At 43.2% G+C, this 13,451-nt stretch overlaps 1 protein-coding gene across 1 annotated transcript in view; it reads left to right on the top strand.

Moving 5' to 3' along the window:
• Positions 1 to 13,451, top strand: part of hmga2 (high mobility group AT-hook 2) — a 137,920-nt gene that overhangs the window by 103,899 nt on the left and 20,570 nt on the right. The window contains exon 4 of the mRNA XM_069904003.1: positions 13,018 to 13,050. Coding sequence (XP_069760104.1) covers positions 13,018 to 13,050 — 33 coding nt within the window. The remainder of the gene's footprint in view (positions 1 to 13,017; positions 13,051 to 13,451) is intronic.

Below are 13,451 nucleotides of genomic sequence, written 5' to 3'. Positions count from 1 at the left end.
GCAGTTAATCTCCAAAGCAGTTCTTCAACAACAAAAAAAAATTCTCTGCCAAAATGTGTGGTTTTCCTGCTGCTGTTTAAGAGATATCAGAATAGGCCTTGTCTATTTGCTGGAATAGATTAAAAATATCCCCTTAATTATTCAAACAACTGAGGATCTCACAATATCTCACAATATCTCACTCCATCCGTACCCAACTTGAAATGAAATGTAGTTGGGTAATTTTCTTTGCCTTTTTACCCAGAGGAAAATCTGACGCTGAGGATCATGTCACCAAAAAAAAATTGCCCAATTTTCCATCTATTTGAATAAAGTCTGGCTTGTGCTGGGGCTCCTACATGTGGTTTATTGCTGTAAACTATGGAGTATTATATGTTTGGACTACATAATATTGGCTGCCTAAAGCCCGACCACTTTCTCGCCAGCAGCTAAGCTCAGTTCACACTTTCTTAACCTTCTAAGCCTGACATTTCCAACCTTTCTCCTTGCCAGACATCTGGTTCTCTTTAGTTCCCTGCCCCTACCCCTTCCCCACCTCCCACTTCACCCTCTGCAAACTCCAACTAATTCAGAACCTCCCGGCCCATGGCTCCTTGTACCCAAGTGAATTGACTTCAAAAGCCTAATTTTCAAATCCTCCGGGGACTTGCTTCAACCTCCGTGACCGATGCTCTCCAGCTGTTCATCGTCCCACTCCTCAGACACCGGATTATCACCCGTTCCTCACTCCAGGCTCCCCTCAGCAGAGCAACTTTTTTTTGACATTACATCCCGACCTTTTGAAACTTTCTGTGCAAAAATCACTTTGCTTCCTGCCTTCAAATCTTCTGAAAGAAAACACTTTCCTGTCAGGATGTCACTATCTCTTCCATTCCAAGGTATTTGTTTATTCTGAAGCAGTAAGTCATCTTAGTTGCAAGAGCTTTAAATGAATGCATCATCTGTGACAGAGGGGATAGTTCTCTTATTGGCAAGCTCCAGATTCAAACCCATACGCTTGGGCTCAACTCTGGGCAAGGTAACACTGAGGGAGTGTTCCACTGGCCCATATGCTGACTTTCGGATGAAATGTTAAGCTGAGGTTTAATTTGGACTCTGAAGTGGATGTTAAATATCCCATGGCAGCATTTTGAATAAGAACAGGGAAAATATCTGACAAAGTTTATCTGCCGATCAACATTTCTAGAAACTAGTGTCCCCATCAGTTGAGTGAAAGGAGGAGGACCAGCTCATAATATTCTGTCTGAGGGCTCTCTCACTTGGCCAACAGAATGGCATTAGTATTGACTTCTCTGATTTCTGCTAAACCTCATTCTCCCTCTCTTCCCTGTCCCTCTCTCTTTTCTCCAGCTCTCCACCCCTTCCCTCTCCATTCACAGAGCCATCCCCCTTCCCCCTGTTAGCTGGTGTCTCCTCCTGCCCATATCCACCCATATTAACCTCCTGCCTGTGGGATCGTGCTCCTTTCTCTGCCCCCTCCCCACCATTTTGTTTGGGCACCTGCCTACATTTTGTCCAGACCTAGATGAAGCCCGAAACGTCAGTTACTTATCTTTACTTTTGCTATGTAAAGCACACGGTTTGACCTGCTGAGTTTCCCCAACTTTGTGTTTTTACTTTCCCCATTGGTGGTGTTTGTGGGCGCTGGTTGTGCACAAATTGGCTGCTATGTTTCCAATGTTACAATAGTGATCTAATTAGCTGCAAGGGCCTTGGGGTGACCTGAAGGAGATGTAAAGAGCAATCTGTACATTCCAATCCAGATGCCTTGTAAATGCAGGGTTAAGTTGAAAATGTAATTCATATTACAGCCAACATAAGGTAATGAATAATGTGACATAGAGGAATGCTTAGAGCAAGTCAATTTGTAGCCATGATGTGAAGCAACCTGTTTAATTTCTATCGTTTTAGAATCACTTATCTAATTTTAACCGATGCATGTTTGGGAAGAAGACTGAACTCTTGTCACTTTTTTTCATTTGGAGCTGGTCCCTCTCTACATCAGAACAGATAAACTGTATAAATCATTTTTACAAAGAACTATAATATAGTGTGAATGTTTTGAGCTTTTCACTGAGGATCACACTGGATTGAAAATCCCGTGATTTAGCAGAGAACGCGGTGTCAACAGTTTGTAGGAAAGAGACCATAGGGTATTCTCCCACATTATCCTGCAAAGTTTCTGCTATCTCAGCTTTATCACCTAATTTACTATTTCCTTTCTCAGAGGACTTTGTGTTAAAGAAAACTTGCAAGTTGTTTGCTAATTTTCTTAGTACATCCTCCGAGCCATCCAACAATATTAGACTTGAATCCTCTCCCTTCCGGGAAGATCAGTTCTCTCAATGACATTCTCTGCTTATATTGGCTGGAAGCTGCTAAGAATTTAATGTTGTTTAGAAATAGTCCCAATAGCCTGTTAAATACCTCATTTTGATCTTGTTCTCCTCATTTCATTATCATTACTCTCTACTGCAAGGAAAGCCTCTTCTTTACAACCAGGAGTAGGGTGTTATTGTGTTAAATGATGGTATAGCTGCTATATAGCATCGAGTCCACGCTGCTGAAGATCCAACTGCGCTGGGTGGGTCACGTCTCCAGAATGGAGGACCATCGCCTTCCCAAGATCGTGTTATATGGCGAGCTCTCCACTGGCCACCGTGACAGAGGTGCACCAAAGAAAAGGTACAAGGACTGCCTAAAGAAATCTCTTGGTGCCTGCCACATTGACCACCGCCAGTGGGCTGATATCGCCTCAAACCGTGCATCTTGGCGCCTCACAATTTGGCGGGCAGCAACCTCCTTTGAAGAAGACCGCAGAGCCCACCTCACTGACAAAAGGCAAAGGAGGAAAAACCCAACACCCAACCCCAACCAACCAATTTTCCCCTGCAGCCGCTGCAACCGTGTCTGCCTGTCCCGCATCGGACTGGTCAGCCACAAACGAGCCTGCAGCTGACGTGGACTTTTTACCCCCTCCATAAATCTTCGTCCGCGAAGCCAAGCCAAAGAAAAGCTGCTATATGTTTCATTATATCAGTTACTTCCTGTAAGTTCATAATTGCTTCTTCAGTCCCTTAAAATATGCATCATTCTGCCTTTAAGACTCTACAAGTGTAAATTCAGTACAATTCTAAATGAAGTTCGCCGTGATTAGCCAACAACTGTACTCTGTTCTAATAGAAGAAAGGCCATTTCTTCTAAGCCAAAGGATCGGCTAAAGAGAGTTGTTCACTTTTTAGTGATGAAAAATATTGAAGTGCTTCGCAGATTCTGATACAAATTTCTCAGAGCAGCTCCTCAGTGTTCAGGGGAGATGGTTGCATCTTGCACCAGGTTAGATTGGTATGAACAGCATTAAGGTAGGCCTTTCCCTAACTCAGTGGTTCACAACCTTTTTCTCTCAGCTCCCCTACCACCTTAAGTCTTTCTTTGGCTTGGCTTCGCGGACGAAGATTTATGGAGGGGGTAAAAAGTCCACGTCAGCTGCAGGCTCGTTTGTGGCTGACCAGTCCGATGCGGGACAGGCAGACACGATTGCAGCGGTTGCAAGGGAAAATTGGTTGGTTGGGGTTGGGTGTTGGGTTTTTCCTCCTTTGCCTTTTGTCAGTGAGGTGGGCTCTGCGGTCTTCTTCAAAGGAGGCTGCTGCCCGCCAAACTGTGAGGCGCCAAGATGCACGGTTTGAGGCGTTATCAGCCCACTGGCGGTGGTCAATGGGGCAGGCACCAAGAGATTTCTTTAGGCAGTCCTTGTACCTTTTCTTTGGTGCACCTCTGTCACGGTGGCCAGTGGAGAGCTCGCCATATAATACGATCTTGGGAAGGCGATGGTCCTCCATTCTGGAGACGTGACCCATCCAGCGCAGCTGGATCTTCAGCAGCGTGGACTCGATGCTGTCGACCTCTGCCATCTCGAGTACCTCGACGTTAGGGGTGTGAGCGCTCCAATGGATGTTGAGGATGGAGCGGAGACAACGCTGGTGGAAGCGTTCTAGGAGCCGTAGGTGGTGCCGGTAGAGGACCCATGATTCGGAGCCGAACAGGAGTGTGGGTATGACAACGGCTCTGTATACGCTTATCTTTGTGAGGTTTTTCAGTTGGTTGTTTTTCCAGACTCTTTTGTGTAGTCTTCCAAAGGCGCTATTTGCCTTGGCGAGTCTGTTGTCTATCTCATTGTCGATCCTTGCATCTGATGAAATGGTGCAGCCGAGATAGGTAAACTGGTTGACCGTTTTGAGTTTTGTGTGCCCGATGGAGATGTGGGGGGGCTGGTAGTCATGGTGGGGAGCTGGCTGATGGAGGACCTCAGTTTTCTTCAGGCTGACTTCCAGGCCAAACATTTTGGCAGTTTCCGCAAAGCAGGACGTCAAGCGCTGAAGAGCTGGCTCTGAATGGGCAACTAAAGCGGCATCATCTGCAAAGAGTAGTTCACGGACAAGTTTCTCTTGTGTCTTGGTGTGAGCTTGCAGGCGCCTCAGATTGAAGAGACTGCCATCCGTGCGGTACCGGATGTAAACAGCGTCTTCATTGTTGGGGTCTTTCATGGCTTGGTTCAGCATCATGCTGAAGAAGATTGAAAAGAGGGTTGGTGCGAGTAATCCCTTACTAACCACAGAGCACCTAGGGCATAGTTAAGAGGTTACTTAAAGTGGTATGTGAGTGGAAAGCAAAAAGTTGAGAACCAATAGCCCTAGCTAAACTAGAAATGACCAGTAGTAGTGCGACTAAGCTATTATTGGTGAACTTCTCCACCACAGTACATAAAAGGGTTTTCTCACTTTTTTCCCATCTTAAAAATCCTGTTTATTGGTTCAACTTGCTTTCACCATTTGCAAAGTTTGAAGAGCATTAACAAAGAAAAGCTGTTCTATAGATTCACCTTCTGGAACGTTTTCTTCCTGTCACATTATCATGATTTGGACAAGTCTGTGGCTGCAGGAACACTGGAGGTGAATCCACGGACATTCGGTGACTCTGGGGGAAGGGCTCTCTTTTGCTTCTCTTTCTCTGACCGTAAGGGGTTCTGGGGGGCAATTTCCGCCAATAGCAAGTCTTTGTCTGCCTTGAGGAAATTTTGTGCAGTGCAGCTGCTGGAACTCAAACAACCAGAAAATTCATTTATCTGGTATCTACCAATCCCCATAGGTGCTGGATACCAGGGTTTTATTGTACTGCATTTTCTGTTTTATTACATGACAATAAAATAATCTTGAATCTTATGAACATTACTTGGATAGTATCTCATAGATATTTTACTCTTGTTTCTCTTGTCCATCAACTAATCCCATCACAACTACCTTAGAATCTGTTGAAAATTTTGAGAATTTTCTATTGCCTCATGTTGAAATCAGAAGAGCAGTAAAAGTGTGGAATTCTCTATCCGAGAAAGAAGCAAATTCTGCCTGGTTGAATATATTTAAGACAGATTCTTGAAGGATTGGGAAATTAAGGGTTGTAGAGAATGGGCAGATAAATCGGGCTGAGTCCACAGCCAGATCAGCTGTGATCTTGCTGAATGCCTGGTACAAGATGCAACCATCTCCCCTGAACACTGAGGAGCTGCTCTGAGAAACTTGTATCAGAATCTGCGAAGCACTTCAATATTTTTCATCACTAAAAAGTGAACAACTCTCTTTAGCCGATCCTTTGGCTTAGAAGAAATGGCCTTTCTTCTATTAGAACAGAGTACAGTTGTTGGCTAATCACGGCGAACTTCATTTAGAGTTGTACTGATAGTTAAGACAGATTCTTGAAGAATTGGGAAATTAAGGGTTGTAGAGAATGGGCAGATAAATCGGGCTGAGTCCACAGCCAAATCAGCCGTGATCTTGCTGAATGCCAGAGCATTCCTGCTCCTATTTCTTAGGCAGTGGCTGTGCATTCAGGTGCAGTTTGAGTTTAAGGACTGAACAGAGTTAATCTGCGCTAAGTTTTGGCCCAAGTTCAAATTTTAAAGTACACTTCAGTTTCCAGGTGTGACTTGACAGGTTTCATTTTACAATGTTCCCGTGTGAACTTGTCCTACCAAGCGATATTGGCTGACCTATCCCACAGTTCATTACATGCTTTCTGGTAACGTCACATAGATTCTGGAGTATGTGTCTCTATGAAAGCGTGAAGAGTAATTTACATATTGGAACCCTCCTTTGAACATATCAGCATTATCAAATTCCTGTTTCTGTTAGATAATATGTATCAATTTGGCAAAATTGAAGCTGCTTTAAATATTCAGTTGTTAGGAATAATGAGATACAGACCACAGTTACATTTTTAAGTGGGATTTGTCAGTGAATACTGGGATTGCATTCAATGGTACAACAGATCATTGGTTTTGGCTGGCTTCAGCTAGAAATTTGTGACTACCTTGGTTGATGATAGCTAACATCATAATTCATCTTTCCTAAGCTCCACATGGGAAAATGGGAAGTGGGGGGCAGCAATAGGTGGATCTAATGGTTCAATTTAATGAAGGAGCAGTGAAAGTGGCAAAGGGAATGGAATGGACTATGAGTAGGCAAATGAGTAGGCAATATTGATTCAGCAGTTTTACGACTGAGGAGACTGGCCATTCCTGAAGTACATGACTGCCGATCTGGGCCACTGGCTGGGAGAAGCTGAGCTGTTGGGGTGTGCTGTGTTGGCAGTAGTTGGGTGTTTACAACTTCTTATCCTTCACAAAGTATTTCTGAACCTGGTTGTTCAGAAAAAAATGGTTGCATGAGTTTACTTAAAATGGAGGTGAGTAGCTGTAAGGAATTTGATAACTTAAAAAAAAAATGACATTATATTTCCATTGGCGTTGAGGCATTTAATTAATACATCAACCGTGAGCAAAAACTGCTCATTCTGTGTTGTTTCGTAATGGTATCCACCATCGCTGTGTGGTCCCCATAGATAAGTATTGACACCCTGGCTCAGCCCAGATCCTGTGCTGAATGAATATGGTGCAGGAACAATGACGGGATCACGATCATGATGTTTTAGTTGAATCAGTTGTTGAATACAGTCAATACATCATGTTGGATTTTCAAACTACAAATAAAAATTGTAGATTATAGGAGGTCAGTAGATACATAGCAGGGAAACCAACAATTATTGAATAGCAGTTTCAAGGAGCTGTTTATTTCTTAAGTGCTTAATAAAGTCCTGTTCATCTTTTTAGGTTGTATTCATAAGCCTTTTCAAATCTAAAGTAATACAAAATTTTTGCACTCACCGTACCTGTTTATTCAGTCACCTGCCCTGAAACTTTGGTTGCCCTTTACTTTCTATAGATGCTACGTGACCTGCTGAATTTCTCCTGCCATTGCACCGCAAGCACAGCGTCTGCAGACTTTCCTGTTTAACTTAATATATTCAAGTGGATTCACTGGTTGAGGGCATTCTTTGACATTTGATCATGTGAACAACATGATCTGATGATAGTTGCTCTATTTCGACAATGATTAATATGTTAACCTTCTAATAGCTAGGTGCTCTGATGTGAGATTCATTAGCCTTGGCATCTCATCTGGAGCTGGTGTTTCACAAATCTGAAGGCTATCTTTGAGCAGACAAAGCACACAAAGAGAGGGCAGGGAAAAGAGGCACAAATTAACTTCTCGGCTTACACTTCCCTCCTCGTCGACTTCCCCCACTCTCCATCTCAGTAACTTTCCACCATCATGCCACCAATTCATGTTTTAAGTAGATCAATTCTTCCCCCACTGTTTGACTGGGACCTGCACCAGGGGTAATGTCCCTTGACTTTAGATTGTGATGTCTTTCCCCCTTTTAACCTTCCACCCAAATTCTAGACCATTGGACTGGGGGACTGGCACAGAAAAGAAGCTGAAGTCCTGGGCTGTGCCCAGGACAACACAGGCAAAGCCCTACCCACTCTTGAGTACATCTACAGGGAACACTGCCATCAGAGACCAACAACATTCATCAAAGACTCACACCACGCAACACGTGCTCTGCTCTCACTGCTGCCATCAGTAAAGAGGTCTAGGTGCCACAAGACTGGCACCACCAGGTTCAGGAACAGTTGCTACCCCTCCACCATCAGACTCCTTAATGACAAACTCAATCAGGGACTCATTTCATGACTTTTGTGCATTTTATTGATTTTCTTTGGTTCTCTCTCTCTATTGCACAGGCAGTTGTCTGTCATCATTATCTGTTTACAATTCTTAGTTTGTTTACACTACCAATTAGTGGTAATTCTGCTGTGCCCTGCATAAAAAGAGAATCCCAGGGTTGCATGTAATATTATGTACGTACCCTGACAATAAATCGGAATTATTTTCTTGTGATCGCAGCTTCATAGTCACAGCAGGATAGAGAGTATTTTGGCGATTTGTAATGCTTCATGACCATGGGTTTCTAGAAAAATATATCATGTTGATCCTGAGACAAACCTGAATAATATGAACGGAGAGATAAGTTGTGCGCACCACAGGATCAAAATGTCCAAATGAACACCCACTTGAAATCTGCTGCATCACAGAACCAGCTCAAACTGCAGGAAACAGCGAAGACTCGCTTGCACAAAATGCAGGGAGGGACGATCCCTAATAACTTCTGGAGTCAGCAACCTGGACGGACCAGGAGTGGTAGGAAATTGGAGTGATGATGTGTCAAAGCATGGTGTTGGAATTGTTTAGTTGCTCGTAAATACTTTCATTAAATATGGAAATACAGGGAAGCTGGTTTGGTGGTCAGAGGAATTAAAATTATGGAGACTTCCCCACCAAAAGAGATCTTGGCCCATGAATAGCCTGTTCAAAGATGGGCCTGTTTGGGTTACACTTTCTATCTCATTCTTGGGAGAAGCTGCCAAAAGTAGAGAATGCAACTCAGAACAAAACAAAAACTTCCCCTCCATCAACTTCAACTACATCTTCTACAGCCTTGGAAAGACAGGCAATATACTGAAAGACACCCCCCACCCCCACCAATGCCCCTGACAAACTCTCTCCTCTCTTCTCCTGTCAGGGAGAAGGCTTAAGAGTGTGAAAGCGCACACCAACAGGCTTAAAGGCGGTTTCTTCCCTGCAGCCATCAGGTTTTTGAATGAACCACACAATTGTTCTCTCATGCTGCTGTTAATTGATCTTTCTTTTCACTGCAATCCTACACTCTGTAAACGTTAGAGAAAACCTGATAGCGTGTTTGCAGAGGAACACTTCTCACTGTGACAAATAAAGCAAAACCTCTGTGTGTAGGCTTGAAGGTTACCCCCTTTGTTATGCTCATTCAAGTACATTTTAACGTAATGGTGGGTTCTGCAGCCACAACTCTGTTGGTTTCCAACTCTCCCTGTGTCATGCCTTGATTCCATCTGCCACCTGCCCTTGATTTTCAACAGTGCTGGTGAAATAAGCCAGTGCTGCATTGCGAAGGCGGCATCATACCAGTGATATGTTAAATATTTAAAGGACCTTCAAGGTCCAAGACTATCGTTACCATGTTTCCTTTCTAGGCAGCACTGCAGTCCATCAAGTCTCACCAATCCGATCAATCCTGTTTCCTCAAGTTTTCCTGTAACATTCTTTATCACATGCCCATCAACTTTATCTCAATTTTCATTATTGTCCACAGACAATAGGATCAAGGAATAAATGTACCAACCACATCTTTGGATTTAAGGGCAAGCACAGCTGGTAGAGTTGCTACCTCACAGCACCAGTGGCCCAGATTCATTTCTGGCCTCCAGTGTCGTCTGTGTGGAGTTGGCACATTCTATCTCCACATGAGTGGGTGGTTTCAAGTGCTCTGGTTTCCTCCAAAGGCGCGGGTAAGTGTACATTGTGTGGTTAATTTGCCCACCATAAATTGCTATTGTGCAGGTGAATGGTGAAATCTAGGTGGAGTTGTGGGAAAATAAAAAAGAGGGGATGAATGATAAATGGTTGGTGCTGGCTCCATGGATCAAAAAGCCTCCTTCAGAGCTGTGTGACTACCCACATGGTCACATTAAGAACACACAAACTCCACACAGAACGCTGCCTGGACTGAGGATCAAAACAGGCTCCATGAACTCTGAAATCGCAGTTCCATCTACTATTCAGCATCACACCGTGCTACACTAAAACCTACTTTTCTGTTAGAGCAGGGATGGCCAGCCTTTTAATTTTTAGTTTAGATATAGAGCAAGGTAACAGGCCATTTCGGCCCGCAGCGTTGTAGGGTGATTAAGCGGCAGGGACTCGTGGGCCGAAATGGCCTGTTACCATGCTGTATGTCGAAATTAAAAATAAGAGGGTCGCCTTCCCTTAGAGCAGGGGTGTCAAACTCAAATTCATGGAGGGCCAAAATTAAAAACTTGGACTAAGTCGAGGGCCAAACTAAATATTTATTGAAAATTTTCAACAACATCTGCATGTTTTCTCTTCTTTCAACATATATAATGTTAAACTTTTTCTTATTAAAATAAATGTTTAATAATAGTTTTGGATAACTCTTTCCAGAAGCATTAACAAATGAGAAATAAAATATTCAATAAATAATATTTCTCTATAGAGGATTTGTCAAATGTTGCTAGTGTGCTGTCGAATAGTAAAATCTGAGGGCTATTGAGAATGTGGGAGAATAACATGATTCCTGAAACAATCCAATGGGTGACTGATTGTGGGCATGAACTCTAGCAGGGTTATTTGCCATTGGTACAGATATCCTTTGATTTACACACTTTTCAAGTTTTATGCCTAATGAGCTTGTATCCAGGTGCAGGACCATATTTAACCAGGAATATATTTATCACTGTGACATGAAACTATTGGAAGATCGTTTTATCCTGAGATTAAAGTTCATAATCCTTACTCAGGCCTGTGTGCGGGAGGGCGGGGTTTGCGGGTGATTGGGTTGGACAACGACAGTGCGGGGGCATCGGCTCTCGCTGCAAGGCGGCATCTCGGCGGATCAACGGCCCCATCACCGTGTCGCGGGTCGGCCTGCGGCAGGGAGGGGGAGTGGGCAACGGTCCAGGCGAGGTCAGGCCCGAGGCCTCCGGTTCCGGGCGCTGGGAAGCAGCCTTGGCTTCCCCTGACACCGGCCAGGCCCCAAAACCAGAGTCCACGGTGAGACCCTGTAACGTAAACAGAGGAGGTGGGGGCGATTAGCAGGCTGACGCCAATGCATTCTGGGATTTGTTGTAATACTGTGCATGTGCTATACTGGCGCGGCGGCCAGCGGGCCACCTCTAATACATTTTTGAAATGATCTTGCGGGCCAAATATAATTATATCGCGGGCCAGAGTTTGACATGTGTGCCTTAGAGGGTGGCACAGTTAGCACAATGCAGTTACAGCACCAATGACCCAGGTTTGAATCCGGTGCTGTCTGTAAGGAGTTTGTACGGTTTCCTTGTGTCTGAATGGATTTCCTTCCACACTTCAAAATGTGCTGGGTTGGGCAGCACAGGGCTTGAGAGCCAAAAGGGCCCATTACCATGTTGTATGTCTAAATTAAGAATGGTAATCAATTTCCTATATTCTGAAGAAATGTTGATTGGTAACAGCTAAGCATCCTACAATGTAAAGGTATCATTTGGTAAAAACACTGCACTACATAAAGGAAAATATAGGTTTGGACTAGTTTAAGAGCTCAACAATTTTGTAAAAGTTACTCAATCTGCTTAATTCTACACATTCTGAAGCTGTTTTCCTCTTCCTCTCCCTCCCATGACATAAATGGAATATTTTATTTCCATGAACTGCAAAGGTGTCTCATTTCCAATTTGGAATCTGTGGAGGCTCAGTCTTACAATAGGCTGTGTAAGAGGTGTCAGGCAATTAATAGCAGACAGCCTCGGGCTATGTACCCACCACTTGTTACACTGGCTGGAAGTTTTTTTGTAGATTTGTTGGAAAAAACAAAGTTGGAGAGCTCGGAAAACAAAACAAAAGGTTTTAAAGAAAACCCCACTTCACAGAGCCTGGCCTACAAGTCATTTTCTACTGACAGAAAATTCCTTTTCTGTTAAGTATAATTTGATGAGCTTCTAAGACTGCTCAAATGTATTTAAGCAACAATGCAGGTTTTGCTGTGGGGTGTAGTATTTCATCTGTGCTGTTAAAGCAGTTCTGAGCAGAGCATTTCTTTGTTATTGATATAAATTAGTACAATGTGCATTTTGATTCATGGCCTGACATAGTATTAAAGCAATATATTTTAGCAATGCAAAATGACCGGAGGGTGTTGTCTGTGCAAATCCCGTTTCTTTTGATGCAAGGAAACCAGGTATTTATAGGGTTAAATCTTTCGGAAGAACCCAAAAGCCAATAACTCTTGAAGTACAACCTGAGGCACTTGTTAATAAGGTTCTGCAACTTCAATTGTTACCAGGTTTCTTGAGCAATGTGTAAATCCTGCCTTTTTTCATGAATGACAATTAGAAATATATCACACTCAATCTGTTTTCCTGAGCCATTCATAAAAATCAGATGGTGGGGCCTAGCCTGGAGCTTGCCTGATGGGACAAGAAGGATTGAGAATAAGCAATGGCAAACCCCTGCCCCCGCGCCTTTCTGTCTCTGCATCATCGATGGTCCATTTGTTGAGATTATGGGAGGATTGAGTGTTTTTTTTGGAAGGGCAGCTGGTAAAATTACTCCGACACATACTGGGCAGTGAGCCAACACTGGCCTTGATTCAGACATTGTCTTTTCCCTCATTGAACTGTCAGGAATTAATTCATAGGAAAAAAAAGCTAGCGAGCTGGCAACTCACTCGGAGTGCTTCTTTTAGCCACAGCACGCAGAAGTCAAATTAATTCAGACTGCGTAACCAAAGCCCTATTTTCTTAGCATAACATTTCCTCTGTTGTGAAAGGTTACAGGGATATGCAGGTATAAGCTTACTGGTTATGAAGAAATGAGAGATGTGGAAGTAAATGAACGTGAAGGTCCATTTTCCTTTTACGCAAATCAGGCAAGGCTATTTCACACTGATGTGTTGATGTGCTTACGGTTACAGGGAGATAAACAGCTTTAATACTGGATGGCATCTAACTGTAATTTTATTTTATTACAGCCGCAGCAAGAGGTCCAGAAGAAGCCTGCTCAGGTAGTGTGGACTTTTGTTTTGCAATATAAAATAATGGGTGAAACAAAAAAGTATCGAAAATAAGGATTATAGAGAGTCTGAACTGCTTTCAAATTTGAAGTTAATACTGTAACAAGGACATGAGCTCATGTGGGTTTCCTAATCTCAGCTGTCTGAGGAAATAGTGATAAATTGTATAAACATGGGGACTACATGGAAGTTCATGGCGGATAATGTAAATCTTACACTACATTCTGAGGAATCTCTTCCTTTTCCATCTGTTTCCTTCACTATCGTAACAGATGTCTTTCCCATGTGGTAGTCTGGATCAGTTTAAAAACTTCTGATCTTGTTGAAGACTTTGGGGTTACATACACATGGCCTTTTTATTTAAACTAACCTTTTCTTGTATAGCGCGGACT

The sequence above is a fragment of the Narcine bancroftii genome, chromosome 11, assembly GCF_036971445.1.
Source record: "Narcine bancroftii isolate sNarBan1 chromosome 11, sNarBan1.hap1, whole genome shotgun sequence".
Lineage (NCBI taxonomy): Eukaryota > Metazoa > Chordata > Chondrichthyes > Torpediniformes > Narcinidae > Narcine > Narcine bancroftii.
Note: the sequence above shows the minus strand (reverse complement) of the source record. Positions and strands in the feature narration are given on the sequence as shown.